Source organism: Somniosus microcephalus, chromosome 17, assembly GCF_052327205.1.
Source record: "Somniosus microcephalus isolate GS21.2 chromosome 17, FLI_Smic_1.0, whole genome shotgun sequence".
Classification (NCBI taxonomy): domain Eukaryota; kingdom Metazoa; phylum Chordata; class Chondrichthyes; order Squaliformes; family Somniosidae; genus Somniosus; species Somniosus microcephalus.
In genome coordinates, this window is record NC_141003.1 from 5,497,490 (window position 1) to 5,514,220 (window position 16,731).

Sequence of the window (16,731 nt, forward strand, 5' to 3'; positions counted from 1 at the left end):
GCTGGGCTCCTTCACTCGGTAGCTGCATCAGTTCTCCCAAGAGGTTGATCACTGGTTCAAAGTTCTACTGACATGACCTAGGATCTGTCTTATTGCACGTAATTATTTGGTTTACTGAGTAATAAAAGTATTTTCAAATGCCTTGAATGGCGCGACAGAAATACAAGTGAGCCACATGAAGTAAAAATTCATTTTGCAGGGCACTGCACCACTCTTGTGGGCCAATGGTTTTGGTGTCAAGGCCAAAGCATTGTTGCTTCCTATCTGTCACTTGTGATTCCGAGGCACCGTCTGTCCTCTCAGTTGGACGTAAAAGGTCCCATGGAATGATTCAAAGTAGAGCAGGGGATTTCTCCCCAGTGTCCTGGGCCAATATTTAATCCTCAACCAATCACTAAAACAGATTATCTGGTCATTATCTCATTGCTGCTTGTGCCAGTTTGCTGTGCACAAATTGACTGCTGCTTTTCTCCACATTACAACACTTCAAACGCTATTCATTGACAGCTGTGAGGCGCTTTGATATGTACTGAATGACGCGACAGAAATACAAGTTCTTTCATGAGAGATCTAGTTGTGCCAAATTGTGGCTTTGCACACTGCAGAAACATCGCAGCAACGAAGCACAGAGACTAAGTTGGAACTTAATGGCTAATTTCGGACTCACAGAGTAACTCTAGTTCTCTTAGGCTGGTGCCATGGAAGGGTGAAAATAACTCTTACATTTACACTGCAAGTCCAGTATCAAACGTGCTGGTGCCTCTGGGCAGGCCAATGTTTTGCTGTTTATTTCCTGGAAGTACAGTTCTTGGCACTAGTCAGTACAATGAGGAACTTGCATTTATACAGCGCCTCACGCAGGACCTCCGGACACCCCGAAGCGCCTTACAGCCAATGAAGTACTTTAGAAATGCAGTCAATTGGCGCTCCCCCAAACAGTAATGAAATAAATGACCAGATAATCTGTTTTTAGTGATGGTGGTTGAGGGACAAATATTGGCCAGGACACCGGGGAGATAGGGCCTCCCTTGGTTTAATGTCTCATCCGTAAGACAGCATCTCCGACAGTGCAGCGCTCCCTCAGTACTGCACTGGAGTGTCAGCCTCTGGAGTGGGACTTGAACCCACAACCTCTGACTCAGAGGTCAGAGTGCTACCCACTGAGCCACGGCTGTAAAGCCAATATCATCCTGATACTACTTCAGCTGTAAAATTATTAAAATACTTTGTTTAGATTAGATCAATATTTTTATAAGGCTGTACCATGAATAAGCACTTGGGAGGTGATAATCCAACTTGCAAGAACTCTGACCAAAGGCTGACAATTCCACAAAATCTTCCATTATAGGGGAGGTAAGGCATCCAACCAAAGGTAACTTGCAACTATTCACACCTCCTGTCTCAATGAGCCAAGTTACACAAGAATAATGCAACTGAGTGTGACAGTGTGATAAAGGTACAAGGTGGAGTCCAGAAGGAGAAAGAATCAGACAAAATGCTTTATTTTAGTGAAAACAAGGTTGACAGTGCACTTTTTGGAATACAGTGTCAGTAACGGAAAAACACCACAAACTAGGGCAGTGAAACCAGTAGCTGGAAACTTCACCGAACCACAGCATGGTCAGAGAATCAATAACCCAAAGAGTGATGGAAAACGTGAGTGTCAATGCCCAAAAATTGAAAGGACGTCATTGAGGGTGAAATACGATGGCAAATGGGCACTGCACCTGGGGCACTGGCACCCATAGGCACACTGACTTGGTGGGGGGGGGGGGCAATGCACCCATGGAGCACTGCTGATGGGGGGGGAGAACTGCACCCAGAGGGGCATTGATGGGCACAGTACCCAGAGGGGCACTGTACCCAGAGGGGCATTGATAGGGGGCACTGTATCCAGAGGGACACTGACGGGGGCACTGTATCCAGAGGGACACTGACAGGGGGCACTGTACCCAGAGGTGCACTGTATCCAGAGGGGCACTGGCAGGGGCACTGTACCCAGAGGGACTCTAAGTTGACCGGTTAAGTTATGATCATGAAATAAAATTAATGCTTAATAAGCAGCTATATCTGTGCTACGATTTATGGTTGAACTGAGTTGTCAGACATGGATATTTAATTTGCATCGATCGCACTGTGCACCAAAGGTCACTGCCGGTCAATGTAGGACAGTGCGGTTTAACGATCTAACAAACTATATCCAGTTGTATTCTGTTATTGCAAAGATTAAGGCATGTTTGTGGCTCTTGTAGTTAGTAAAATTAGAATATTATAAAGGAGAGAACGCAACAGGTGAAAGGGTCGACAACCTGCTATGCAAACACCATCACCAGTCCTTGTGTTTTACTGAACATAATTAACACTCGTGCAAAAAACGCATGTTAGCTTAAATAGAGATCTTAGTTCTTAAATGTAACAGTTTCTTTTCTGTATGAAAGTAATAAAAAAAACATTAGATCTGTTCAAGTTAGGCAGAGAATACTGGTGTGAAATATGTACTTTGTGACTTTATAGAATTGAACAAATATATATATTATTTACAGTAAATAATTTTAGTAAACATGACAGAAAATGTACAAGACTTCAAAGGGTCAAAGCAGGAATCTCCCCATGTTTACCCTGCATAAACAAACCAAACAGCTACAGAGAATGATGATTTAGAGGAAAGTTTTTTTTTGTTATTTTCGATTGAACAGTACGTGCCAACATCATCACACGATCGCCAGCTTGAACGAAGTGACGCTGGCCCCCGATGGAAGTCCTGATCTCACTAACGGTGCTGCCAGTAAGGTAATTCGGACAAGGGGCCTTGGTCCCCCATGGGGGCTGGCCTTGCTTGAAGTGGTTGGATTTTCATTAGCGCTCTCGGAGACACCAGCGCCAGTGGAGGGAAACACTGCCTGCCGTGCCCCTTACCGTTATCTCTTACCAAGTATTTATCCCAAAGAGCTGGTTCACTCCCATCCACACTTCGATTTTCCGTTAAAGTATTCCCTTATTTTTGAGACGCCCTCATTCATTTCTTGCATACCTTCATTCTCCAGTTTACTTTCCAACTGTAAAGGAAATTCAAGAGTGACGGATTGTAAGTGTTTGATGGCAAGCTGGCTCCTCACCAGATCAGATCGACTGTACAGCACTGAAACAGGCCATTCGGCCCAACTGGTCCATGCCAGTGTTTAGGGAACATGGAGGAAGTGCAGTCCTCTTGTTTCATACAATGTGCCATTGCTAAATAGGTGTCAAGGGTTACAGTACATTATAATACAGGAAACATTGTGCTATCCGGCACTGACAGGACCGAGCTGCTGCCGTTGCCTCAAAACTGCCAGACACTCCAGAGTTAATGTTGAAAGATACAGAGATTTTTATCTCCGTATCTGACAACAAACACTGTTGCTTAGCAACAGCTTCTAAACACTCGGGTGTGGCTGCAAGCGTCTGTAGCTGAAGCTGTTGCTATAGCTACAGACCTTGCAGTGCTTGACTGGGGAAAAAAAAGCAATGAGAACTAAAAAAACTTATAGAAAACGGCTCCTGATTTTTGCCGGTGGCTCCAGCTTGCTGGATGGTTCGCCTCCGGATAGCACAAAGTTTCCTGTAATATGACAGCAACCATCTTGGTCTGAATTATAAATATAATAACTGGGACCAAAAATCTGTCGGGTTCTGGCACACTCCCCCGGGACTCTGACAGAAGGCTCGAAACTAGGCCGAGAACAGGCCTATCATCCCCGGCATGTTTCGGGTGTTTGGGTTGGGAGTGAAGCCTGAGGGGGGTGTGGCTGGGAGACGAGAGGTGGGGGGTGGGTGGGGTTGGGGGTCGACAGTTTCCATGTCTCTGGTCTGGGGGAGCATTGGCAGGCCAGGCCATTGGATGAGAGCAGATGTACAGTGGAAGTGGGCCTCTTTCTGAGCAGCACCCGTCCCCACCCCCACTCCGAACCTGGAACCCTTGGTCACAATTTCTGGCCTTCCCACTATGGCGAACACCTGAGATATGGCTCTTGTGATGCAGGTGCCTGTTGTCATTAATTAAATTAAGTGACCCCTCCCCTCTCTCTGACCCCAGCACTGGAGGTCACCGGAATCAAAGGCCTGTGGGCTGCCGACCTCTTGACCTGAGCAACCAGAGGAGGCCAGTGGAGCAAAGACCTGTTGGACTTGTGCCCTTCTGAAACTATGGGATGTGTAAAGGTTGAAACTCTTGCCACAGATACAAAGCTGTACATTCCTCCCTCACCTGAACAGAATACTTCTGGATGTATTTCCCCAGTTCGACCATAGCATCCTTTTCTTTAAATTCATTCTCATGCTTCTGAAAGAAAATGATCACATTGTTTAAAGGTTAGCTGCCCCGACCGGTGGGGTGAAGTGGATGATGAGCCGGGAACTTTGTGTCTTAAAACTCTTGCTCATTACCTTCGACTCCTCGGTGAGGAAGGTCTCCATCTCCTCCTTGCTCACTGAGCCCAGGTCAGCAATCTGCCTGTAGTAATCTTTCACTTCCTCCTTGTAGTGTGGAATGTCTCTGGCGTAAAGCACTTTATTGGTTGGGGAGTGCTGAAAAGAAAGAAGAACTCCCATTTATCGAGTACCTTTCACCACCACCCAAAGTGCTTTACAGCCAATGGAGTACTTTTCAAGTGTAGTCACTGTTGTAACGTGGGAAACGCAGCAACCAATTTGTGCAGGGGCAGGGCAGAGGTGTGTGTAACGGGCGGGTGTATAACGGGCGGGGTGTGTAACGGGCGGGTGTGTATAACGGGCGGGGTGTATAACGGGCGGGTGTATAACGGGCGGGGTGTATAACGGGCGGGTGTATAACGGGCGGGTGTATAACGGGCTGGTGTATAACGGGCGGGGGTGTATAACGGGCGGGGTGTGTAACGGGCGGGGTGTATAACGGGCGGGTGTATAACGGGCGGGGTGTAAAACGGGCGGGTGTATAACGGGCTGGTGTATAACGGGCGGGGTGTATAACGGGCGGGGGTGTATAACGGGCGGGGTGTATAACGGGCGGGTGTATAACGGGCGGGTGTATAACGGGCGGGGTGTATAACGGGCGGGTGTATAACGGGCGGGTGTATAACGGGCTGGTGTATAACGGGCGGGGTGTATAACGGGCGGGGTGTATAACGGGCGGGGGTGTATAACGGGCGGGGGTGTATATCGGGCGGGGTGTATAACGGGCGGGTGTATAACGGGCGGGGTGTATAACGGGCGGGTGTATAACGGGCGGTGTGTATAACGGGCGGGTGTATATCGGGCGGTGTGTATAACGGGCGGGTGTATAACGGGCGGGTGTATAACGGGCGGGGTGTATAACGGGCGGGGTGTATAACGGGCGGGCGTATAACGGGCGGGGTGTATAACGGGCTGGTGTATAACGGGCAGGGTGTATAACGGGCTGGTGTATAACGGGCGGGGTGTATAACGGGCTGGGTGTATAACGGGCGGGGTGTAGAACGGGCGGGTGTAGAACGGGCGGGTGTATAACGGGCGGGTGTATAACGGGCGGGTGTATAACGGGCGGGGTGTATAACGGGCGGGTGTATAACGGGCGGGTGTATAACGGGGGGGTGTATAACGGGCGGGTGTATAACGGGCGGGGTGTATAACGGGCGGGGTGTATAACGGGCGGGTGTATAACGAGCGGGTGTATAACGGGCGGGGTGTATAACGGGCGGGTGTATAACAGGCGGGTGTATAACGGGCGGGGTGTATAACGGGCGGGCGTATAACGGGCGGGCGTATAACGGGCGGGGTGTATAACGGGCGGGGTGTATAACGGGCGGGCGTATAACGGGCGGGCGTATAACGGGCGGGTGTATAACGGGCGGGGTGTATATCGGGCGGGTGTATAACGGGCGGGTGTATAACGGGCGGGTGTATAACGGGCGGGGTGTATAACGGGCGGGGTGTATAACGGGCGGGTGTATAACGGGCGGTGTGTATAACGGGCGGGTGTATAACGGGCGGGTGTATAACGGGCGGGTGTATAACGGATGGGCCGATAGCTACCTTCCGTTTTCCACGAAGGGTTAAAATCAGCCCTAACATAATTACCTTCCCAAGCTGTTGTGAGGATAAGGAGAAGGAATCCATGAAAGCCTGTGCAATGACTGAGAGACAACCGTCCAAGTGTGGGGTTTTTTCGATATCAAACACAAACTGGGGGTTTTTAATGACGTTTATCCAAAAGCGCAGAGGGAGGCTGGTGAGAGAAGAACAGTAATGTTAATTTCAACATCACAACTTTACAGATTTCCTGTCTTGTTCCATTTCCTTGTCGGCACAGCGACTGTATCCGGTGAGTAGCTGGGACGTTCTGATCAGTTACAGTGCAGTTTTATTCCCTGCTATGTCCTGGTTTCACTGTAGGAGTGTTGTCACTGAGCCCTTAACAAGCACTAAATTGCCTCTATAATGCCATTTTGAAAGGCCTTTGCGATTTTAACCCTTTTCCCACGTGAAACACGCCTGTTCTGAAACACGACGGTGAAACCTGACGGGAGCACAATTGGATTGCTGACTATCAGCTGCAGCTCAACCATTAAAGAGGAGATTTGATCAGCCATCATTTGCAGGTGGCAGGACTTTGTTGTCTCAGGACTGGGGGAACCTTTAGAAGGCATAACCACAGCTGTGGAAGTTTGGAGCCTGACACCCATCTCCAGTGTGACCTCCTGGGGAACCCCTCTCGCCACCTTCACTCAGCGCTTCCTCAACTGAGGCATATACCAGAAGCATGGGAGCCATTTATTTCCTTCCCTTCTGGACATTAGATGAGGACAAAGACCAGCCGCGGCACCAGCAGAACCAGGAACAACAGCAGCACCAACAGCAGCAGCACCAACAGGAGCACCAAGCTGCTGCTCACCCACCTGAAACTGCACAGACCAGAAGGGGCCAGCGCATGGAAGCCCGTCAGCGCAGGAGACACCCTCCAAACAGGGTCTACAGACACAGGGTCAGCTGCCTCAACATGTCTGAGCAGCAGTGCCAAAGGCGGCTCCGACTTTCGCGAGAGGTAATGACTGACATCTGCGCAATGCTGCAACAAGACTTGGAGCCCAGAGGATCAGGTGGACAACCCTTACCAGTGGCCGTCAAAGTCACCACCGCACTCAACTTTTTTGCCTCAGGCTCATTCCAGGGATCAGTAGCAGACATCAGCGGCATCTCTCAGGCGGCTGCGCACACTTGCATCACGCAGGTAACCGATGCCCTCTTTGCCATCGCGCACAATCACATCCATTTCACCAAGGATCAAGCAAGTGTCACGTCGCGTGCGGTTGAATTAGCTAATCTGGCAGGCTTTCCAAGGGTGCAGGGCGTCATTGACTGCACACATTTGGCCCTTAAGGCACCCCATCGCAATCCAGGTACTTTTGTCAACCGCAAGGGCTTCCACTCCTTTAACGTTCAGCTGGTGTGTGACCACAAGAAGGAAATTTTGCATGTTTGTGCCAAGTACCCTGGCAGTTGCCATGACTCCTTCATACTGCGCCAGTCTAGTGTGCCTCCGCTATTCAGTCCGCCAGACCAACTTAACGGATGGCTACTTGGAGGCAAGGGCTATCCCCTGAGGACATGGCTAATGACGGCGTTGAGGAGCCCATCCAGCGAAGCTGAGGAGAGCTACAACTCCAGCCACATGTCCACCAGAGCCATAATCGAGCAAACCATCGGTTTGCTGAAGATGTGCTTCAGATGCCTGGATAGATCAGGCGGAGCCCTGCAGTACTCAGCAGCCAGGGTCTCCAGAATCGTCGTGGTTTGCTGTGCACTTCACAACATGGCACAGCGTCATGGCTTGCAGATTCCTGAGGACCAAGTGGCTCCTCACATATCCTCCTCAGGTGAGGAGGAGGAGGAGGAGGGCGAAAACGAACATCTTGCAGAGGCCCATCAACCAGCAGTACGCGAGAACATTGCTGCCCGGGATGCAAGGAATGCACTCATCTTGGCCAGATTCGCTTAGCCTAGCCAATCAAGCACTTTTGCCTTGCAGCTTCTTACCAGAGCATCGACAATGGCCAAGAACCAACGGATTCCTAGTGCTCTGACCACCATACTAACAATTGCAAGTAATCCTAAGCCCTCAATGTGGAAGTCCCATTCACGAAATGACACACGCCACAACTACAGCAGTAGCCATCAGATTTTCTATTTACATTATTCATCTGATGGCTTTTTCACAGAAAACATCAAATTTCACCCAAGTGACTACCCTTGTGACTATTTGTGCAATATCTTTCTCTTATGCGTGCTCCTACATGGTGCTTCCCCTGTGGCTTCAGCAGATGTGGAGGCCCCTTGCTCACTTTCCTGCTGCTCCTGTCTCGACACCTTTGGCGGGTGTCCTCTGGGGTTGCGAACCTGTGAGGACTTGTCAACAGTCTGCTGCTCCTGCGGCTGTGCAGGGGTTGAGACGCCGATCTCAGTTGGGTGTGGACTCTGGTGGGGCTCTGACCGAGGACTCTGCAGTGGCATGGAAGTGTGAGCGCTTGGAGAGGAGCCCCCACTTCCTTGATGTCTGCCACCAACTTCCCTCTCATGGGTCAGGTCCCCCTCAGCGCTTGCAAGTGCCTTGAGAGCACCTTGCTGCACATCAGGGGGGCCATGGGGACCTGTATCTGCACTGGCAGTCCTACTCAGAAGGACTTCCATGAAGGTCTGGTTTCTCTGTTCAATAGATGACCATCGCTCCTCCAGAGATGTCATTCTATTCTGAACACTCACCATGCTTTCTGCACTCTGGCGACTTATCATCTCCATGGAGGTTGCCATCCTTTCCATGGTGATGCGTTCATGCGCCAATGACTCCACAAAGGCTCTGCTCATGTTCGCAATGGACTCCTCCATTCACTCCACACTCGCAGCGACCCTCAAGACAAAACCTGCCAGAGGCTCCTGCATCTGTTCCTGGAGTTCCAGCACCGTTGATCTTATGGATGGACCCAGAGGCAGAGGGTCAACATGCAGCTGAGCCGAGCTGGCAGAGTCCTGCGCCCTCCAACTAGGACTCTCCACTGCTGTTCCTGTCTCCACAATCTGCTGATGCTCACTTGTGAGCTGTGATACACCAGGTGACAACATTACTCTATGTCCCGAAGGTCCCACTGAGGTGTGAGTGTCTGCACTGGTGCTGGGTGCGCTGAATTCTGCTGAAGCTGTGCCCTCAGAGGTTGCAGCTTCCTCTGAGGAGTCTTGAGGCTCAGGCTCTTCCTCCTGGCTAGTGGGGATGGGTGCTGGCGATGGTCCTGTGGGGGAGTAAAGGAAAGAGTCAGAGATGTGATGCCAAGGTTACACGCACATTGCATATTGCAGATGATCATAAGTCCATCTGTTAGAGCTTCAGAATCATTATCAGCGACTCATGCAATGTCAATGAGAGAGATGGAAAACTATTCTGTCACCAGCTTGCTGTGATGTACCAGTCTGTCCGTCCCACTCCTACGATCTCCAGGACCGCCTCCTCCCAGGGGGTGAGGTGGGCTACTGAGGGTGGCCCTCCTCCTGTCCTCGCTCTTTCTCGCTTATTGTGAGCTCTCTTTTCCTGCAATGAGGGAGACAAGTGGAGGTTGAGTGAGAATGAAGGAGTGAGTGTAGAGAATCCATAGCATAGATACTTAGAAGGAGACAAAGATGGAGTGATGTGGCATGACCAAGGGCCCTCCCTGTTTGTTGTCAGTTGTTTTCATAGCATCACAGTGATAGGGAGTGTGAGGGCTGCATAGTCGAATAGTTAGGTGAATGTGACCATAGAGAGAGAGGGAATGGGTAAGGGTGCATGGATGTCAGTGTCAAGTGGGATGTGGAGGAAGAGATTGCTAAAGCTGAGTGCTGGTGAGGAAAGGCAATGGGGATCAGATTGAGGGTGATGGGAAATTCATACTCACTTTTCCAGTGCGCAGAAGGTCATGTAACCTCTTCCTGCATTGAATCCAGGTTCTGCGGGTTACTGACAATGAGTTGACCTCCTCTGCCACCTGAATCCACACAGCCTTGGTCTGCTGGGGAGGCTTCTTCCTCCTTGAAGAAGGGAAGAGCACCTCTTTATGAGCTCTTGCTCCCTCTACTAAAGCCTGCAAGGCAACGTCATCAAACCTGGGAGCAGCCCTAGGTCTCTCCAGGTCCCTGTAGCATGAAAGGCCAGAAGGTTGGCAGTCTGCAGAAGAAGCAAGGCTTGTTGCAGACCCTAAGTGCAGCAGCAATGATGATGTCATCGGAGGCGACTTTCAGACTGGAAAAACTCATTGGCCATGGGTTCCCACACGTTGGAACTCAATTGGCCAATTAAGTTAAAATCGCATCAATCTCCCACATCGATTTAGATTTGTGTGGATAACATGAAATGCGGATTACACGACCCCAGCCCGCCCCTGAATTAAAATCCAGCCCTTTGTGTTCCCCTCACAGCTTACTGTCCCACCTAGCTTTGTATCGTCAGCAAACTTGGATACATTACACTCGGTCCCTTCATCTAAATCATTAATGTAGATTGTAAATAGCTGAGGCCCCAACACTGATCCTTGTGGCACCCCACTAGTTGCAGCCTGCCAACCGAAAAATGACCCATTTGTCCCTACTCTTTGTTTTCTGTCTGTTAACCAATCCCCCATCCATGCTAATATATTACCCCCAACCCCATGAGTCCTTATCTTGCGTAGCAAACTTTTATGTGGCACTTTATCGAATGCCTTTTTGAACTCAAAATATACTACATCTACTGGTTCCCCTTTATCTACATCCTCAAAAACTCAAAAAAATTTGTTAAACACAATTTCCTTTCATAAAACCATGCTGACTCTGCCTAATCATGTTATGATTTTCTAAGTGCCCTGTTACCACTTCCTTAACAATGGATTCCAGCATTTTCCTGATGATTGATGTCAGGCTAACTGGCCTGTTGTTCCCTGTTTTCTCTCTCCCTCCTTTCTTGAATAGTGGTGTTACATTTGCTACCTTCCAATCCACTGGGACCTTTCTCGAATCTAGGGAATTTTGGTAGGTCACAACCGATGCATCCACTATCTCTGCAGCCACCTTGTTTAGAACCCTAGGATGTAGGCCGTCGGGTCCAGGGGATTTGTCGGCTTTTAGTCCCATTAGTTTCTCAAGTACTTTTTCTCTACTGATATTAATACTTTATGTTCCTCACTCTTATTAAACCCCTTGGTCCCACATTATTTTTGGTATACCTTTTGTGTCTTCTACTGTGAAGACAGATACAAAATATTTGTTTGAAGTCTCTGCCATTTCCTTATTCCCCATTATAATTTCTCCTGTCTCAGCCTCTAAGTTACCAACGTTTACTTTTGCTACTCTCTTCCTTTTTACATACTTGTAGAAGCTCTTACAATCTGTTTTTATCATTCTGGCTGGCTTACTCTCATATTCTATTTTCTCATTTTTTGGTCATTCTTTGCTGGTTTCTAAAGCTCTCCCAATCCTCAGGCTTACTACTATTCTTCACAACATTATAACCCTCTTCTTTTAATCTAATACTGTCCTTAACTTCTTTAGTTCGCCACGGATGGATCACTTTTCAAGTGCAGTTTTTATTTCTTAATGAAATGCATATTTGTTGAGAATTTTGGAATATTTCTTTAAATGTTGGCCATTGCTTAACTACTGTTATACCTTTTAATCTAATTTCCCAATCTACATTTAGCCAACTCGCCCCTCGTACCTATGTAATTGGCTTTATTTAAGTTTGAGGGCTGGATTTTGCCAGCCCTGGGGAGGCAGGTTTGGAGGCGGGACTGCCAGGAAAATGGCAGAATTTGGCGGCGGGTGCCCAACCCGCCCCCAACCCACCTCCATGCCATCTTGCCAGGAGGTGGGTAGCCGACCCGTGCCGGGTCCCGCCTCCTCGAGGCGGGAAGGGGATTCATGCCAATTAATCTTTGGCTAATCCCTATTTTGAGCCCTGAAGTGTGTACTTCCTGATGGCTCCAAACCTCGCCAGGGTCAGCGAGGCGGGCCTTCGGTCTGCGGGGGTCGGAGGGGCCGAGATGTCTGGTGTGCAGGTGAGTAATGGGTGCATGTGTGCAGAGGTAAGTGTGTGAGGTGTGTGTAAAGTGTTTTAATAAGTTTTACTTACCTTTACTTCTTCCTGCAGGCTTCCTCCCTTCAGGTCTCGGGAGTCCCTCAGCTCACCGGCACAGAAAGCAGAATGGCCGCTGAACTGTCAAAAGCTGCAGCCTTCTGCTTTCTGGTCAGGAAGGCTTTCTAATTGAGTCTTGAGTAAAGACACAACTTAGAAGACAGATTGTCAGTGTTTGACAGCTTCACAGAGCCGTCAAACGATGACATTTCATCTGTCAAAAGGCATTCGCTGACATCACCTGTAACTGGCTTTCCCTTAATTGGCCTGCTAAGCCCGCTGGGCGGGGTTAACAAGGTCAATCAAGGGAAAGTAGCGTGGGTTGGCCACAAGTTGATGGAGGCGGGACTAAAACCCAACAAGTGGGAGTCCCACCTCCAAAAGCTCCCCATTGACAAAATCCAGCCCTAAGACTCTTGTTTTGGACTTAGCTATTTCACTCTCAAACTCAACGTGAAATTCTATCATATTATGATCACTCTTCCCCAGAAGATCCTTGACTATGAGATTACTAATTAGCCCTTGTCTCATTACACAATCTCGAATGCATTCTCAAACTCATCCTCCAGACTACCTTTGCCAATTTGAATTGCCTAGTCTATATGAAGATTAAAGTCCCCCATGATTATTTTATTGCCTTTGTTACAAGCTCCTATTACTTGTTATCTGTCCAACAGTATAGCTACTATTTGGGGGCCTATAAACTACTCCCACCACTGTTTTCTGCTCCTTGTTATTTCTTATCTCCAACCACACTGATTCTACTTCCTGACTTTCTGAGCCAAGATCCTTTCTCACTACTGTCCTATATCATCCTTTATTATCAGGGCTACCCCATTCCTTTTCCATTCTGCCTGTCTTTTCGGAACATCAAATACCCTGGAACATTTAGTTCCCAACCTTGGCCACCTTGCAACCACATCTCTGTAATGGCTATTAGATCAAAACCATTTATCTCTATTTGTGCCACTAATTCATCTTTCTTGTTACGAATAGTTCATGCATTCAGATAAAGAGCCTTTATTTTTTTACCATTATTCTCTGCTTTCACCTTATTCACTGATGCACTTTTACCGTTAAACTCTCTGTCCCGTCCTGTCACACTGCTTATCTTTACCCAAATCACTACACTGCTCCATTGCCTTGACTTTCCTCTTTAGATTTCTAAATTTTTCCTCACCTGATCCCTCCCCCCCATTTTTAGTTTAAAGCCCTAGCTACAGCCCTAGTTATTCGATTCACCAGGACACTGGTCCCAGCCCGGTTTAAGTAGAGACCATCCCAATGGAACAGCTCCCTCTTTCCCCAGTACTGGTGCCAGTGACGCATGAATCGAAACCTCTTCCTCCCACACCACTCTTTGAGCCAAGTATTTAACTCTCTGATCAGTTTGTCCCTATGCCAATTTGCATGTGGCTCAGGTAACAATCCAGAGATTATTGCCTTTGAGGTTCTGCATTCTAAATCGGACCCTAGCTCCTCAAACTCTCTCAGCAGAACCTCATTCCTAGTTCTTCCTATGTCGTTGGTTCCTACGTAAACCACGACAACTAGATCCACCCTTCCCACTCCAAGTTCTTCTCCAGCCGTGAGGAGATGTCCTTCAGAACTCTCGGTCGCAGCTGCAGAGAACAGTATCTATCCCCCTGACTATACTGTCCCCTACCATTGCAACATTCCTTTTCACTCCCCCCACTTGAATGGCCTCCTGCACCATGGTGCCATGGTCAGTTTGTTCATCCATCCTGCAGGCTTTTCCCTCATCCACACAGGCAGCAAGAACCTCATACCTGTTGGACAAGGGCAAAGGCTGAGGCTCCTCCAGCACTGCACCTGGGGTCCCCTTACCTGCCTGAGTTGCAGTCATACCCTCCTGTCCCTGACCACTAACCAGACTTGTACCACTACCTAACCTAAGGGGTGTGACTGTCTCCTGGATCAAAGTGTCCAGGTAACTGTCCCCATCCCTGATGCCCCGCAATATCTGCACCTCAGACTCCAGCTCAAAAACTCTGAGCTGAAGTTCCTCTAGATACAGGCACTTACTGCAACCGTGGTTGTCCGGGATCACAATGCTCTCCACAAACTCCCACATGCTGCAGTTGCGGCACACCGCCTGCACTGCCATCCCTGTATAACCTTGTTGTAGTTATTTAGTTAATTAAAGTTTATGTATTTAATTAACTTAGCTTATAGTTTAGCTTTTAACTAATTACTAATCTAGTTTAAGTTATAGGTAGATGAAATTAATATTTACCTGTAACACAAAGCACCACAAATATTTGAGGCAAAAAGCAGCACCTCCTTCCCCCTCTGTTCTGAATTCCCACTCTCTCCAAATTCCCAACTTTAACACTGTGTTTAGAAGCACTCTGTACAGACCACAGCACTATTTCGAAGAAGAGTGGGGGAGTTCTCTCTGGTGTCCTGGACAATACTTATCCTTTAACCAACATCACTAAAACAGATTATATCTCATTGCTGTTTGTGGGACCTTGCTTCATGCAGATTGGCTGCTGCCTTTCCTACATTACACAGTAAGTACAGTTCAAAAGTATTTCATTGGCTGTAAAGCACTTTGGGACGTCCTGAGGTTGTGAAAGGTGCTATAGGAATGCGAGTCTATCTTTTAGTAGGGGTGTGCCATTTGGCCACTTGCTATGCCCCACCCTTACTGTTTCTGACCACTCCTCATTCTGTTTTTTGACTGGAGCAGGCAGCAGGGAAGGAACAACATCAGCATGTGCACAACATGATCGGAAAGCACCAGTTCAGAGGGTGAACCAAGAGATTGGAGTACATTCAGAGAATGAGGAAGATCATATCTAAGGTAAATAATCCAACATTCAACCTCCACACACAAGTGCACTAGACTAAAACAGGGCAAAAACGAGAAATAAAATTGCTGGAAACACTCAGCAGCTGTGTCTGTGGAGGGAGGAGGGTAGGGTTAACCTTGCAGCTCCATGACCCTTCATAGAAATTAGAACTCTACAACCTAATTCAGACCCTCAGGCCTAGAGGGCGTTATATTCCTCCTGCGCTCTTCCTGCCCTCTTCTCTTGAGTATTGTGTGCAGTTTTTGTCGCCTTATCTGAGGAAGGATGTTCTTGCCATGGAGGGAGTGCAGCGAAGATTCACCAGACTGATACCTGGGATGGCAGGGATGACGTATGAGGAGAGATTGGGTCGATTAGGCTTATATTCGCTGGAGTTTAGAAGAATGAGAGGGGATCTCATTGAAACTTATAAAACTCTAACAGGACTAGACAAACTAGATGCAGGAAGGATGTTCCCGATGGCGGGGGAGTCCAGAACCAGGGATCACAGTCTAAGGATAAGGGGTAAGCCATTTAGGACTGAGATGAGGAGGAATTTCTTCACCCAGAGAGTGGTGAACCTGTGGAATTCTCTACCACAGAAGGCAGTTGAGGCCAATTCATTAAATATATTCAAGAAGGAGTTGGATATATTCCTTAAGGCTAAAGGGATCAAGGGATATGGGGAGAAAGCAGGGACAGGGTACTGAATTTGGATGATCAGCCATGATCTCATTGAATGGCGGAGCAGGCTTGAGGGGCCGAATGGCCTACTCCTGCTCCTATCTTCTATGTTTCTATGTTTCTCGAGGCTGCGAGCGGACAACCCAGATGCATTTGCTATTTTCTAAATAGTGAGCACTCAAAGTTATAGACATGCATCAATAAGGCACACAAAGTAGATGTAAAGGTGCAAGGTGTGAGGTTCAGTACCTGTTAGTCTTCCATATATGTAACACATCGGGATCGGTTATCTTCTTATTGTAGGCCTGTGCCTGCAAGATGTCAAAGATGTGTCTAACGGCCATTGGTGGCTTGTTATTTGAAATGTTCCAGATGCTTCTAAAAAGGTTCTCAACAAAAGAGTGGAGTGCAACCTGAAACAGGGAGAAATCAGGAGCGTGAGCATCGGGTGGAACGCAGTTCATCTATAAAACACTTCAAACAAATCCACGACATAACTGAACCACAGTGAGACGGAGAGGTGTCCACGCCACAGAAGAAAACTCGTGCAACAAGCCTGCTTGTAGATAGCTGACGGGGTGAATGTTGTCACCAACACCCAAAGGACCTGGGAAAAATGCAGTGATAAAAACTGCCAAAGGGTGAAGCAGCTGCCCACATTATGCACGCCATGATGTTTAGATGCTAAACTGTTCTTTCTTAAATAGCTTTTCTGCACAGGTACATCACTGACGAGTGTGTATTCATTAGAGTAGGGCTGTCCATGCAGTGGCCCATGGGTCCCAAATGGTTCCCAGTCCTGCTACCTGGCCTTCAAAGCCCAGCGATGTAGAATATTTACGCTCAGATTTGCTGGTATGTTCTGTTTGAATGTCGCACGCCTAGAAGTTTGGAAAACCTTTTTAGCACTGCTGCCTCATCAGTGACTAAAACCCTAAATAGACAAAACAAAGAATTCACATTCTCAGCATGTCACAAAGTGCTTCATGGCCAGTGAATTACAGTGAATTACAGTTATGTCAGAAAATGTGGAATCCTGGCCGTAGGGAGTGAGGACTCCCTCCCAGGAGCTGTGTCTGAGACATTGAACCCAAGAAACGTGCCTGGACA

General features: G+C 48.2%; 1 protein-coding gene across 1 annotated transcript; it reads right to left on the reverse strand.

Annotated features, from left to right (window-relative positions):
- Positions 1 to 1,477: 1,477 nt before the first annotated feature.
- On the reverse strand, positions 1,478 to 16,100 carry LOC147105460 (plexin-C1-like). The gene is made up of 5 exons (XM_086009830.1): positions 15,871 to 16,100; positions 6,070 to 6,217; positions 4,423 to 4,563; positions 4,244 to 4,318; positions 1,478 to 3,056 (listed from the first exon to the last, which is right to left on the reverse strand). The coding sequence occupies exons 1-5, from the start codon at positions 16,083 to 16,085 to the stop codon at positions 2,955 to 2,957; spliced, it is 681 nt and encodes a 226-aa protein (XP_085865956.1). The 5' UTR covers positions 16,086 to 16,100; the 3' UTR covers positions 1,478 to 2,954.
- Between the last annotated feature and the right edge of the window lie 631 nt (positions 16,101 to 16,731).